This window comes from Chlamydotis macqueenii, chromosome 4 (assembly GCF_036417535.1).
Source record: "Chlamydotis macqueenii isolate bChlMac1 chromosome 4, bChlMac1.mat, whole genome shotgun sequence".
NCBI lineage: Eukaryota > Metazoa > Chordata > Aves > Otidiformes > Otididae > Chlamydotis > Chlamydotis macqueenii.
In genome coordinates this window covers 77,235,677-77,250,833 of record NC_141559.1, presented here as the reverse complement: position 1 = coordinate 77,250,833, position 15,157 = coordinate 77,235,677, and the positions used below count along the sequence as shown (strand labels likewise).

At 40.3% G+C, this 15,157-nt stretch overlaps 1 protein-coding gene across 4 annotated transcripts in view; it reads right to left on the bottom strand.

Moving 5' to 3' along the window:
- CTBP1 (C-terminal binding protein 1) overlaps positions 1 to 15,157 on the bottom strand; it is a 238,774-nt gene that overhangs the window by 157,513 nt on the left and 66,104 nt on the right. Inside the window, exon 1 of one of the 4 annotated variants that reach the window (XM_086747839.1) lies at positions 195 to 232. The exons of the other annotated variants lie outside the window; for them this stretch is intronic. Coding sequence (XP_086603965.1) covers positions 195 to 201 — 7 coding nt within the window. The 5' untranslated portion in view covers positions 202 to 232. Of the gene's footprint in view, positions 1 to 194; positions 233 to 15,157 lie in introns of those variants that run through there. 4 annotated transcript variants of the gene reach the window in all.

The following is a 15,157-nucleotide window of genomic DNA, read 5'->3' as shown; positions in this document are numbered from 1 at the left end:
GGGCGGAAGGTGCGCGGGCAGGCAGGGGCGGGGGGCTCGGAGCGGCTGCCCCCAGCCCGGCCCCCGCCGCAGGCACCCCGCCCAACGGGGAAATAAAAAAAAAAAATAAAATAAAATCATTCTTAAATTTAAAAAATAAATAAATAAGACAAACCAATCGATCGGGGCTCAGGACGGTAACCCCCATCACCCACCTTGCATCCCGGCCGCCGGCTCCCCACCGGAATAAGCCCCCGCCGCCGCCGCCGCGCTGCTGAAAATACGGGGCAAGGCGTGCGCCGCCAATCGGGGCGGAGAAGCCTCCCGCCCGCAGCCAATGGCGGCCGCCCGCCGCCCGCCCTGGGCCAACCCCGGCGCAGCTCATTACCCGGCCGGCGGGGCGGGGGCGCGCGGCGGTGGGCAACCGGCTGCGGGAGCGCGCGAGGGGTCGGGACCCCGGCCGCGGCCCTGCTCTCTTCTCCCCCAGACCACGGTTGGGTTTTCTTTTTCCTTTTTCCCCTCTATGTTGATTTACCCTTTTTTCCCGTCTATTTTTTACCCTGTTTTTCCCCTCTCTTACCCCCCTTTTTATTGCCCCCTGTTTCTCTCTTTTCCTTTTCCCTTTCCCTCCCTTCCCTCCTTTTCCTCCCCCCTTCCTTTTTCCCCTTCCTCTTCCACTCCTTTCCCGCTTATCCTTCCCTCCCATTTCCCCCTTTTCCTTTTCCCCTTTCCCTCCCTTCCTCCTTTTTCCTCCCCCCTTTTCCTCTTCCCTCCTTTCTCCCCCTCTTCCTTTTCCCTTCCTTTCCCCCTTCACCTTCCACCTTCCCTCTATTTTCCCCTTTTCCTTTCCCACTTCCCTCTTCCTCTTCCCCCCTTTTCCTCTTCCCTCTTCCTCTTCCCCTCTTTTCCTCTTCCCTCCCTTTCCCCCCTCTTCCTTTCCCCCTTCCCCTCTTTTCCTCTCTTCCCCTCCCTTTCCCTTTTCCTTATTTTCTCTCCCTTTTTTCACCCTCCCCCCCCTTTTTTTTTTTCCCTTTTCCCTTTTTTTTTGGGAAGGGCCTTTTTCCAGATGTTTTTGCACAGCCCCTTCCCCAATCTCCATCATCCAGACCAACAACTGTGGGACCCCCCCGGGGCACTTGTCCTGCTAAACGTGAAAGGATGCCCCGGTGTGAATCGACACCCAGTGCTGCTAGCACCAGGGAGTCGTATTTTAGAGAATCCAGAAAGACGATAGGGATGAAAAACCCCACCACGTACTCCAGCGGAAGTCTGAAGCTCTGGTCTGTTCAGCCACTGTTCCTTGATAACACGAGACACAAACGCCGTGCGTGACCAGAACAAGCTGCTGGGGTGCAGAACCCAGCCTTTCAAAATATGAAAATGAAACCAGCCGATGTTTCAACCACACAACTTCAGCACGCAAAGCTGTGTGCTGTATCACTACTGGTCAACTATTATCAAACTAAACTTTCTTATTAAGTAAGTCCCACAATTTTGGAAACAAAGATCTACTTTAATATATATATTAATAATATTATTAATATTAATAATAATATTTAATGTATATTAATAATATAATACTATGCTTTATATATATATAAAGCATAGACTTACTTTCAGTAAAATTGAAAATCATTAACATTTGTTCATAAAAATAAACTTTTGTTGGTTGAAAACTCATGACTGCTGTGTATGAGAGCAGAAAACTACCAACTGTAGAAGCAGGAATAAAAGGAGCTCAGAAATTTTTGTTTTTCCAGCCTAGTGACCCTAATAATCCCTAAATTTAGAGTGAACTTAAGCAGTGAGAAAATCTGCACCTCCCATTTCTAATGTGCTCCTTCTGACCTCAGCCCCAGCTTTTAAAATCATGAAATCATATTTGCTGATAACTCTTGCCTGAGCCAGCCACATTACTCTTTTGCTCACAGTGTTTGGCTAATACGGGATAATACACACCGCGCAGCGATAACCCTGATATCAATCCAAGTCTTGATGACAATTTACAGGAGAAAGCTTTTCTTTTGCAGATCAAGACAGACTTATTTCGGAGGTGCCCCAAGAGCCGAGAACTCTGTGGTGCTACGACCTGCTGACAGGCAACCAATAACTATGACAAATTCTCCATTCACGGCATCTGCAGCAATCGATAAACTGACTCACCAAATTAATAAAATACAGATCACAAAGCATACATTTTTATTAAAGAATAATTTCACGATAACCAAGTAATGTGGATGCTTCCAAGCAGAAGATTAAATTACATGCTGAGCAAATCTGGCATTTTGTGATAAACTGCAAAAATAGACTTTGCAACAGCAACTGAGGGAGATCGTTGCTGACATAGGCTATAAACATGTTTTATAAAGCATAACCAAAAGCAAAAACAACAACAACAAAAAAAAATCATTGAAGTGGTAGTCAGAGAATTCACTACCATATCCACAACAATTACACTCTAGACTTCTCCTTGCTTTGTAATTTATTCCTCCAAAGATGCTGCTGGTTTTGGTGTTACAAGTCATAAAACCAGATTCCCCACACAGGGGAGCACTCACACAGAATTAATTCCATAACTAGTCAGACTTCAACAGTCATCATTGTTGGAGTACACATAGATTTCCAGTGTATTTAAGATGACAGAAAATTCCCTTAAATACATGCAAGTGTCTTACCTGACAGATGGACATTGTGTATCAAAACTTTCTGCCTGCTTAGTAACTTTACGTATTGGCTTGAGCTTTGCAATACAATGAATCCCAGTGGACTTGAAGGTCTGAAGCTACGCATGTCATTAAGTATTCTCCTGCATGGGTGTCTTCCACTGCTGAGAAATGCATCAAAAGCAGCTTTTCCAACCTCACGTAAAGGTGTTGGAGAAGTCATTCCTTCCCCAGGGAGGAAGATGGAGCACCTCCATCCAGCAAAGGCTTCACTTCTAGGAAGAACGCACTTAGGCATATCCCCAGGCTCCATTATCCTGGTTTGGTTATTGCTATACGGCTTTGAAACGTGTCCTCATCAAAGTATTTAAAATACTGAAATCCTGTTCACTGAAGTTTACAATTATTAGTTCCTGAAACTCCTTAGCACTCCATCTCTGCACGCTACCTATGCCATACCAACACCATTAGAAGGCTGCCCTAATGCTACTTTAACCCCCTATAATGCCAGATACGTGGCAGTCTCTCAGGCAGTCTTCACATGATTGAAGTCTTGTCAGATCTCCCAAATATTTATTTTATAGTAAAACACCCAGCATTTCCTGGAAGCGTACTTTCATACTTGCAGTGAGTGTTTTACATCCATAATGTTTAGCCCCTGTCTGAGCATCCATGGATTTCCTAGCCAAACACACGATGCAAGGTCTTTCCTGTCCTTCTTTCCAGCTAATAAATAATGGAATCTTAATTCTGAAATGCTGTCATGAAACAAAAATCAAATATAGCCTAAGTAATATAAAAACAATATTTGTTTATGAGATCCATTATGAATTGAATTCCTTTTTTAAAACAAATGGCATTTAATAATAGATTAAACATGTAAACAGGAACATATTTGAAGTTATAATTCCATTAGCTCTTTCTCATGACATTCATCTTCTCAAAGGCCATATCCACATTTCAATCTCATCATTTACAGAACATTGTTGAGTTAATAAACAGTCCTGGTTCCTTAAAAACAGCTCACTACTCAGATAAGCTGCTCGCTTGCCTAACTATAGCAACCTAGATCAGTTTAGAAAACAACCCAAAAATCTATTCTCTGGCATATTATTAGCAACTGGAAATTTATTATAAAATGTTATTTTCTTTCCAAGTGAAATACCTTTATTTGGAAAATACATCCAAATATTCCCACTTACAAACCACCCATTTATTTCAACATTTTACAGATTTTCTGCACCGTGATCATTTCATTTACGAAGAAAATACCAGCATTGCTATGAATCTTTTCAGTCACGAGAACACAACTACAGATCGCAGCAATGCATATTTCAGAGAAGCAGCAAATCGGACCCAGCTTCAAAATTACACCCACCACCCTCAAGATGAGGCAAGAGTGTTTTCTTCTGCCATAAATTACCACTCCCTCCTATCAGCAATTATTTAACTTTCAAAAATAGCTGCAAGGCAGACTATGAGCTATAATTACGCAAATTTATCCCTGATATTAAGACTGCGTACATGCATATATGTATACCTACTTAGTCTATTCTAAAATGTATCTGCATGCATAATGTTAAGTATTCCAATCAAATACACCAAGATGCCTTTGTCTCATCACCCAGAATGACAACATTTCTATCGTAAACATCTTTAAGCCATTCTAGTAATCCAAAAATGCCCACTACTATTTTTTATCTTTATGGTACCACCACACCAGTGCATCTTCTAATAAACCTTCCTCCTTCCCCGACAAGAGTGCAGAGGCCTAAGCCTCCTAAGCTCACAGGAGTCAAAGGGAGCACCAGCCAGGCTCCCAGGGAGAGAAAAATAAACAACTATAGATGTATAGATCACTGATTGCAGTGCAGAAGCTGCCTCCAGTTCAGAAGTCCACACTCTGAAAACACCCGAAGACTGGAAGTATTAGAAGTAGGGCACAAAGCTGACCTGTTCTTGGCTGCTGTTGGGTGTGGGACATTGGGCCATCAGGCCTTTACGGCCTGATCCAGTTCAATAATCGTTTTATGAAGTACTTCAAGACCAACTTGTCTCATTCTTTTCTTGGAAACTGGAATTCTTGAATATCTTAAGTCACTCGATGAAAAGCAAATTAAAATTTGACTACTCCTGCGCTACTATTCTGACCCAACACAAACACCTTCCACTTTGCCAGGGGTCTTGGTAGACTTACTTACTGAAATGTCAAATTTACAGCATTCATTATGCAGTGAACGTCATACAGCAACGAACTTGGATATTTTTATTATTTAATCATTTCTTCTTATTACTCTTTGCGCTCTTCTAGGGCTTAAAAACTCCACATTTCTGGAGATCTAGGTTCTGCACAGAAACTTAATGAGAAGATGGCAACCCAATACAGTTGTCTTCTTCCAGGCTGGTTTTCAATGGTGACACAATACATTGCTACAACAAAAAGCTTCAATACTTTCTGATTTGAAGCACAAGAACAAATCTATTTTTAATGCCAAAATCTGTTATAATGATAGGGTTGGAGTTTGGGGTGGGTTTTTTTTCGGAAGAGTAAAGATCTCTTTTTTTACTTACAGTGAAAATGCTGAATATTGTACATGCACATTCACATCATTTTGTAAAACTGTCAACACCAGAGATACGCTTCCTTCTTTGAACTATCTCCCTGTGTTGCAACCCTCATCTAAATTCGAAAATATTTTTGTAAACATAGCTGATATTTCACGGGTGTAATTTTAAGACCATAAGGAATTTAAGAAAACAGTTGATACTGTACTAAAATCTAAAATAGGCTTTTAAGAATTTAGTAGCTTTCTCAGATCAGTAGCGAATACGATAATTATCTAGAAATGAGGATCTGTAGCTCATCTACTTCCTCCTAAATTTTCCTCCCTAGAGTTTTGTTTTGGAGCTTTTGAGCTCCTTCTGAAGGGTACTTCTACATTCTACTGTGGTGAGATATTTAATACATTAGTTAAATATATTCTTCTCTTTACATTACACATTTAGCCTATACAACAATCTACTCGTATCACATTTATCACAATGGGCTTTTACTCCAAGAGCAGATTGTCTCAAACACGTAATAGTTGTGAAAATCCACACTTTTCCCAGATAATGAAAACAGTTTGAATAAAGCATTAGAAGTGCTACTGGCATAACACACTTCTAAGAATCATAGAATGGTTTGGGTTGGAAGGGACCCTTCAAAGTCCATCCAGTCCAACCCCCCTGCAAGGAGCAGGGACATCTCCAACCAGATCAGGTTGCTCAGACCCAGAAGTACAGGTCTGAGAAGGATTTCCCTTGGGATGTTACAGGACCTATGTGCAACAATTGCTTTCATGAACTTGAACTTCCTTATTAAGGAAACATCTGTATTTTTTTGCTTCTCCTTGGAAAGCTGTGCTGAACTTTGGGTGCTCTGCCCATCAAGAATCCTCTGCCAGCATTCAGCCTCAATTCGTTCAGTATTTGTTGGTACCATTTCTTCTTCTGTAGCCATTGGCTTTCAGTGATCATCCAAGTCCTATTTATCTATAGGACCTTTATCTATAGGACCTATTTATCTATAGGACCTTGTTACAAGTTCCTATTTTACAAAACTGTGCTATTACTCACTTAGAAGATATGACCTTCGATTTTGCATTTTGAATTTGATTCCACTTCTATTAGCCCAGTTTTCAATGTCATCTCAGTTATTTCTGTACAATATCCTGATTCTCTTCTATATTTAGGATGCCTTCCAATTTTGTCATTAGCACAGCCCCTCTACTGATGCCAGGTGATCCACATTACGCAAGTCAGGCTCAATACTCTGCTGGTAACATCTCTTGCATACCACACCTTTTAGAAAAATATTATTTAATTTTGAACACCTGCCAGAGAATTCATGCAGAAAGAAATAATTCTTCTTTAGCTGAGTTTTCCAGCTGCAACCACTCTGCTTGCTTTCTTATTCATCTTTAGGCTAAGAGTTAAGATGTATGGAATGAAATTGTGCCTACGGTTGCTTACACAAGGACCACGACTGGCCTCCGTGACATCATTATTCAGCAGATGGTCATGAGTAACATGTTCTAGCTCAAGGTCTTTAACAACACTGGGTGCGTACTGAGGAATCTGCCTCTGTGGTTGGAGTCACGCTTTGCGGATGCTTTACTCCAACACCAAGGTCTCAGTGACCTTCAAGAGGCAGGCAAAACCCAAACCTTAGCTTGTTTCTTTACTTCTGATAGCTCATAAGGTAGAAGCCTATAATTCTCAGTAGCAGTAAATACTCATTTTTATGCGTCTTGAAGTAATTCACAATAAGCTCCTTAGTATTCTACAAAATACACAACAGTGGGAAGTGCTGAGGGCTGAGCTGAAGCTTCTTTTTTTTGGAACAATAGATAATGTCTGGATTTCAAAACATTGTGGTGGTTTAGAAATGAAAAGTGAAGACTCCTCCAGGGAGGTACAGGAGGCTGCCCTGCACACCGCACAGCTGCCTTCGGCATGTCGGAGTCTTCAGAACCTCTAAAAAAAAGTGGTTCTGCCAAAAAAAAAAAAAAAAAATTAAGTAGGTTTAACCATTTTTAGAAGCACTGCCAATACCAAGGCGTCAAACCAGAGTCTTTGCCTGTACCTGTCTCCCTATCCTAGAACAATCAAACACTATCGCTAAATCAAACAGTATCGTTAAAGCAGTCCAAGACCGCCCCGGAAGCGCTGGAGCCAAGAGCAGGAGATCTGCGGGCAGCCACACGCGATGAACCCTCTGCCTCTCCCGAGGGGCAGGTCCTCGGCTTGAGCAGGCCAGCACGCCTACGTCCTTGCCACCCACAGGGTGGGATCTCTGCAGAGAGACGTCAGGTAGCCGTAGGACCTCTGCTGAGGCGTGTCCAACAAAATGTTGTATTTTAGTTACAACTCAATGACCCAGCTCTGAAGTTTTGCAGACACAACCCTCTTTCCTGGCACAACATACTTCAGCGGTTAAATTCTGAAGTCATACGCGGGGCGAGAAGATTTTTGTTAAATCCTTCCAAGAACATTAATAACACAGCCCTCATTACGAACTTCAGTTAGCTTTGTGCTCATTAACTCACAGCTGTTTCCCCTTGATGTAGTATTAGATCAGCCATCACCGAAACTGCCTCTGTGCGCGTCTGTATACAAATACGCTTCTCCCTTTGTTCTGCAAAACAAACTCTTAACAGAAAAGTGTTTATATTAAAACGAAGCAGAATTAAATGTCAATTAACTTAATAATAGTCTTAGGATAACATTTCAGATCTATCATAATCCCATAATAAACTGACTGCAGAGCTGACATTGCTTTGGTTTCAGCTCGTTTCGGCTCAGAAATGAATTACCAGTTGATTAAAAAACCTGGATGATCTGAAGCATTAACACCTCAACTGGAAACGCTCCTGAGCTCCACCATCTCCTCTCAAGGAGGACAAGACGCTCCATTTATCTTGCCTACCTGCGCACTGCAGCTCTGCAGGGTCTGGGGTTTTTTATACACATTTATTAGTTAGTGCTTCTTTAACAGCAGCAGATGGACTTTTTTCTACTCCTCTAGTCCTTCATAAGCTCTTCGGATCACAGATAACACAGAACCTATTTAGCCTCTCTGGAATGACATCACTGTTCAATCTGGATAAAATAAACCTATTTTTCAATGAAAGGGATAGGTTTGTTTTCAAAGTTGTCTGAAAAACAGAAAACAATCAACTAACTGAAGATAGGTAAAATATGCCATAATCAACATCCATTTTGCAATATGCAATTTATTGCAAATTATCAACATCCATTTTGCACTCACACTCTTCGAAAAAGTAAGACTTCTCTGTGCAGCCTATTTTGCAACATGAGTAAGAATAGAGTGGTTTGAATGGGTAAAATCAGGAACAGCAGCTTAAAATTTATTTTTAAGGTTGTCCATACCTATACGCCTTTTTGTTTAGTAGAGTGCAATTTTTTTCAGAAGCTCTAAAAATGGTGCTGCCAAAAAAATAAATAGGCTTAACCATTTTTAGAAGCACTGGGAATACTAAGGCTTCAAACCAGAGGATTTGCCTGTACTTGATGCTTCTCCCTGCGAGTGCAAGATCTCCGCAATTCTACAAATAGCAGCAAGTGGTACTGTAACAAAGACTGAACTCTACGATACTCTGAAGCATCCCATTTCAGTTCTTCTATCTAATCTAAATCTACCTCCCTCTGTTTTAAAACCATTACCCCTCATCCTATCACAACAGGCCCTACTGAAGTTTCTCCCTGTCTTTCCTGTAGGCCCCCTTTAGGCACTGGAAGGCCGCTCTAAGGTCTCCCCGGAGCCTTCTCTTCTCCAGGCTGAACAGCCACAACTCTCTCAGCCTGTCATTTTGCTCTTGGATTATATGAATTGCTGTGCTTGAATCTTGACTGTTTTCTTCCCTAATGAAAGTAGAACCACATAACTGACATCAGTGAAAGGATGAAAGCATTGAACAGGAAGGATGAACTGTTCACATCAGTTTTTCCTTCAGACTAGAACAGGTATCCAGTTACCTATGGAGATCATGTTGGTTTTTTAGGGAGCAGTTGACACAGCTGATGAGTCTAAGGTGAGCCAGAGGAGGCTGTATCAGCCATCAGGGAATAAAGAACAGCCAGGGTCCTCACCAGAATCTCTATAACCTCCCACATACAAAGGGAAAACACGGAAGGTCTGGAATTCCATTACATACTCTAGGTGGCACCAAGATTAGTGTCTCCTTAAAGCAGAGATTTGAATTCTCTTCAGAGGGGAAGAAAAAATTGCTGTTAGGAAAATGGATGTATTGTCCAGCCCTGAGTAGAACCATAGTGCATCATCGTAGAGAATACAGCATCTCACAGAGTCCAGAAATTCAGCCTCATCCAAAGAGGTCAAGCACCCATTATTCTGTAAATATAAAGGTATTTTTAAGCTTTTATTTATCTTAGTTGATAAGATTAAAAAAAAAAATCACTTAGTATACCAAGATACAGAAATTAGTCTAATAACTGAGCTGCAAAATAGGTTGAAAGAATTGTTATTAAAATGAAATCTTGCTCTTAGTACTGGATGAACACATGTCCCCATCTATGACCTCCAGAAACCCTACCAGGCAGCTGAATCCCTGGAAGTTTCCCCTGGGCATCTCCGAGGTGACAGGGTACAGAGCAGAGATACTGATATGCCCAAGACTCTCACCCCATACAGGCGACCAAAGACAACGTGCATTGTCTTCATTTCAGCTACAAGCGTTCTACAGATTTACCAGCTTTAATTACCTCAAATGCCTTGCCAAAAGTTTTATCATCTGAAGCTCAGGAAACATGTCACAGTTTTCTTGAATAGAGTATCTAACAGGCCCACATGATTTACACGTATTGTCAGATTTCAGATTATTGAAAACATCAATTGGTAATTCATGAAAGTAGGCTTTGTTGAAAACAATAAAATAATAGATGTGCAATTTTATCTTCTAATTACATTACTTCATTTAGTCTGTTATAGATGACATTTGTTATATTGCTCACACAACAGTGGATTTGCTGTTTCTGGAAAAACACGTAACGGCATCTTCTTTCATTTCATGGCAGTACATTGAGATAGACTGTCTCTGTGCAAGTGCATGTCTGCAGACAAGAAAAAACCACTATTACCAGTTTTTAATATAAAGGTTAAGATGCATTTGCTCTCAAGCTCATTCTATTAAACTTTATTTTTCCTGATTAATGGTTAGCTGGCAGTAAGTTTGCACTTTTTGAGTGATATTTATTGCACATTACAAGCATCGTGCTGAGAAGCACATATGTAATAAGGTTTATTTCTGTTTTCGTGCTACTCCTTGCTAAAAAAGCACGGTGAAACCCATCTGTTGTATTTCCTGGCTGAGGTTAGACAAGAAAAGGAGACTCTACACAGCACTCTATCACCGCAAACAATATTGATTAAAGCGGAGTTTCGAGATGGAATCCAAAGTGCTTACTCAGAGAAGGCATTCTGCCTCATTGATAGACCCTGATGGAAATACGTATAAAATATAACACACACGGAAGAAATAATGACCAGGAGACATGCAGCTGTGGAATCTGGCCAGGCAGGTCCCTGAGGTAAAGACTAAAGTTGAGGCTGAAGCTTCAAAGAATTTTTTTCTGTATGTTTGTCCACATGTACCTTCAAATATGTAAACTTTTTGTATGAATGTTTTTCATTTTGTGCCAATTTTACAAATGAAGTATCTACCTGAAAAACTGAAGCATATTTGGGATGCCTTTTTGTACTTTGCACAAGTGATGCAAGTGCTCTGATAGGGCATGCACACCGCATATATTTTTTTTTTCCATTTTCCCAAGGAAAATAGATACTGTTCTCTTTGCAGATGGCATGCCTTTACAATGTACTTCTTCATTCGAGACATAAGAAACGTTCTTTTTATCTGTCAAACTGATGCAACACATAATTCAATGTTATGTTAGTGTATGAAGGAGCATAAGTAATCAGGTTGTTGGTAAAATCAGTTGGGATGATGCAAATGGATTCTGACACAAGGAGGGAAAAGGGCCACCAAAATATCAGACAAACGGAACGAAAAATATTTGACACGACTCATTTTGAAGAGAAAAGGAGTAGGCAAGGTACCCCAGAATGGCTGTATGTTGACTACATGGAGAAAGTAGGTATTTCAGAATTAGAAACAGTTCAGTATTTCAGAAATCAAGGGTATATAAAACTATAACTGAAACATGTAACTGTTAAGCACACAAAAGGCAGCTCCAAATGAAAATTAAAGTACAGAATAATGATAAGCAGTGCCATTGCAACTTACAAGGGTCTCAATTAAGACAAAGCAATTCAATCTCTTAATGGTAAAGTAATGCCAAATTTTGAAAAGACTGTTTGCAGTGTGGATGCTAACATCAACATAATTGCAAAGCCTAGGTTTAGGCACAAAAGGGCTAAGAATGGCTCAGATCCTTCCTACTACCTAAAACACCTAAACAAGGTACCTTACTCAAGCTAGAAATTCCTTTATATTCAACTAGAAATGATAGAAACTTCCAGATCACGTAATCTAAAGTAAAATCCTAATCACTTTATAGGCTTAGAGACTTTATTTTTCTTCCTTCACGCATTAGCAAGTTGGCTTAACTTGGGCTAATCACATCACTGTTAAATTCAGGTATAATATTCTGAATTCAAACCAAAAATATAAAAAGTTCATACAGCAAATCTCTGCAGAATTTATCAAACCTTCTTCTGCGGATCACAGTCAAAAGGTACTTCCACCTCCATGCTTCCTAAACTGGTGTCTCCTGACTGAAACTGCCAGCAGCTACCAGTGGTAATGAAAATGGTAACAGTTTTGGCAATACAAACACTAAACAGCATCTTGTCAAACCCCAACATTTTGTATTAGTATTAATTATATGTGAGAGATTACATTTCAATAACGCAGAAAGTTACCCTTTTAGCTGGGGATCAGGTTCTTTCATGTAGGAATGTTTGTTTTGACTTCTTTGACTCTAAAGTTCAACAAAAAATTTCCTTTTATCATGTAGATGTTTGGGGGAAGGCCAAAGCAAACAGTTATACCAGCTTCACCCTATGCATCTTCACATCTCTCCGTAGCTCCATTACTTCTTGGACTGACATGAAAGGCTCAATCAGAAACGCCGCAAGTTTACCGGATATTTCCCCATTCTTCCCTCGACTATCAGTGCGGTAGAAAGATGTTGTTCTCCAAGAAAACACAATACTGTATTGTGCAGCGTATAGATCCATCATGCAGACTGTACACATTTAGGGACATATAGAATGCTTGGCACAAACACACAGCTGTAATTAAGATGATCTCTGAGACATAAACGGTTCTAGAAATGACACATTACCCCCCCCACCTTTTTTTTTTGTAGATGCCTGTTAATTAATATTTGCATCACTATCCTTATTTTAGGGTACGATCCTCAGTTAAATGCAATTTACTGGTAATTACATTTTAATTTTTTTCCAGAGATAAATCTCATCTTAATGAAACCATACCTCCCTTATCTGGTACCTAAATCTCTGTTTAGAAAGATCTTTTATGAAGTACTGGATGCAGTCCAGACCTAAGAAATTACTCCCATGTACTAACTCTCAAACATGCTAGAGATTTTGGAGAACTCCAGTAAAGTGTTTCTTGTAACCGTATTACTAAAGCAATAAAATCAACAGAGTATTTTTTACTGTTTTATTAATAATAGCACTTGACAGCCATAGAGAACTGTAACAGTAAACCAAAATCCACTCAAAGTTTTATTACTCCTGCTTCAAAAAAAAAAAAAGAAATAAAAGATATCACTCGTAAAGTTCTTGTACGAAGTAGTCATACGTTTCCTCATTTTCTCAATGTAGTTTATATAAGTGCCCTTATAGTTAGACACTTGATGCAATATTTAAATAAAAGGACAAAAAGCCTGTACCAATAGAACCAATTGGTTATTAAAGAACTTTTAAAATTACTGTACACTGCTAACATACATAAAACCAGTCAGTAATGTAACAGTGGTTTCCATTTGAAAACTCCCGAGCGCAAAAGAATCTGTCCTTTATGCATGATAAAATCTAGTGACACAGCAAAATATTGCTGCTGCAGTGTCCTCAACGTATGCCCTTCGGAGAGCCCTGCGCTGCTGGCTCAGAAGTGCTGCAATAATCCATTAAGCAAAAATCATTTACATGCACAAAACCAGCTCAACTGCTGAATCATGAAGTATATAACAGTTACATGTTATAGCTTTTTAGCTTGATAATGCTATTATTTTCCTTTTTTTCTGTAAATATGTTTCAATTATTGCTTAATAGAGGCAGTTATTCAGATAGATAAATTAGTAAACACTAAGTACATTATTCTATAATATTTTGTTGGGGTTTTTTTTTAACTATATATAGACTTTTCACCTTGCTGTAAAGCCGCAGACAGTAAAGTATTATCATCGTTTCACAGCTAAGGAAACAACCTACAGCGGGAAATTGCATCCGCAAGGACTGCAAGCACAGCTGGTTAAGCCTTGGTCTGATCTCCTGTATCTGTCATCACACACCATACCACTTCTAGAGATCTGCTCACAGATTTCTTACACACATCATGCACGTGTTGTACATTACCATAAGCAGCTGATATAGAAGATCACCTTTTATTTTTCCTTATTTTTAGGGATCCTGCCTCTCTTTCTTTAAACACTTCAGTAGTTCTGAATTAGACAAAAAAGCAAACTTAGAAGTGGTCTTTAAAACTGTGTTTCTTCCAACATCTATAAAATACATAACTGAAGTTGTGAAAAGCAGTAGTATTTATTGCACTGACAGGCCTAATGGAAAAGTATTAGAAACGCGCTGCAGCGCATACCTGAGGTCCCAGACATTGATATGGTGGGTTAGTATCCCGATGCTCTGCAAGTGAGCAGTATTACTTTAATTTTTTACCCTAATAATGAGGCTGGAAGCCTCAAAGAACAAGAGAAGGACCCTCCAAAGTTCTACTAAGTTTGGCTGAGGAAAACAAAAGCCTTCCACAATCAAGGGTGGAAGAAAAGCTTGAGAGGGGTCCAGACCAAAGGTCTATCTTGCTCAGTGATGGGTTTTGCCTGCGGCTAGATTCAGGAAAAGAACAGTGAGAAGAAGATGAGAAAAGGGCAAGACCAGTAATTCATCTCCAGAACCTCTCCCTTTAATTTGCAATTCAGGAGGTGAGTGAATCAGAAGTGCTTCAGCAAAACCAGTGGATTTTTCTTCCACAATCATACCTGCTCACTTTTTCAGCCCTCATGAAACTTCAGCAACCAATGATATCCTGCAGTAAGGAGTTTCATAACTCACTTAATTTGTGAAGAAACGCTTTCTACACCTACAGCAGCAGTTTCACTTGATGCCTGCTGGTTGCCGCACTGAGAACAGGAACAGATTTACAAAGGTAAGAGGTGAGGGGTTTCGGACACATTTGCGGGAAGTAGGAGCGCCGCTTTCTAACCTAGGGCTGAGCAGAATATTTTAACTGCTAGACTTTCATTAAAGTAGGTCAGAATCTTCTTGCTTATTCCCAGAAAGGGACTTGACGTTCCGACTATCAATAGCGTCGACTGCAATGCTGAGTCAGGTACTTTTTCAAGCACAGCTCATCAAGACTTTCCCAACGAGAAATGCTATTGCTGCCTACCCCCACCTGCCAGTTGGCTCCACATACAGCCCATGGAGAACAGCAGAAAGTCCAAGCAAGTCCAGAACTGCTCCCTAAAGGCACCTACTTCCAACTACAGCAGCCCTCACCAGCCTCCCTGGTCTTTGCAGGATGCCACATATAGCTTGGATACCTGAAATAGGAAATCTTCAGTTCAAATCAAAAAAATCCTGAGTGCATATCTTAATTCTGTTAAGAATTCTCATCTTCAAACCACACTAGCTTCTTAAATTCTTGTTTCCCTCATTTGGCTGACAGCATTCTGGCTGAAGAGGCCAGAATACAGACAGGCCAACA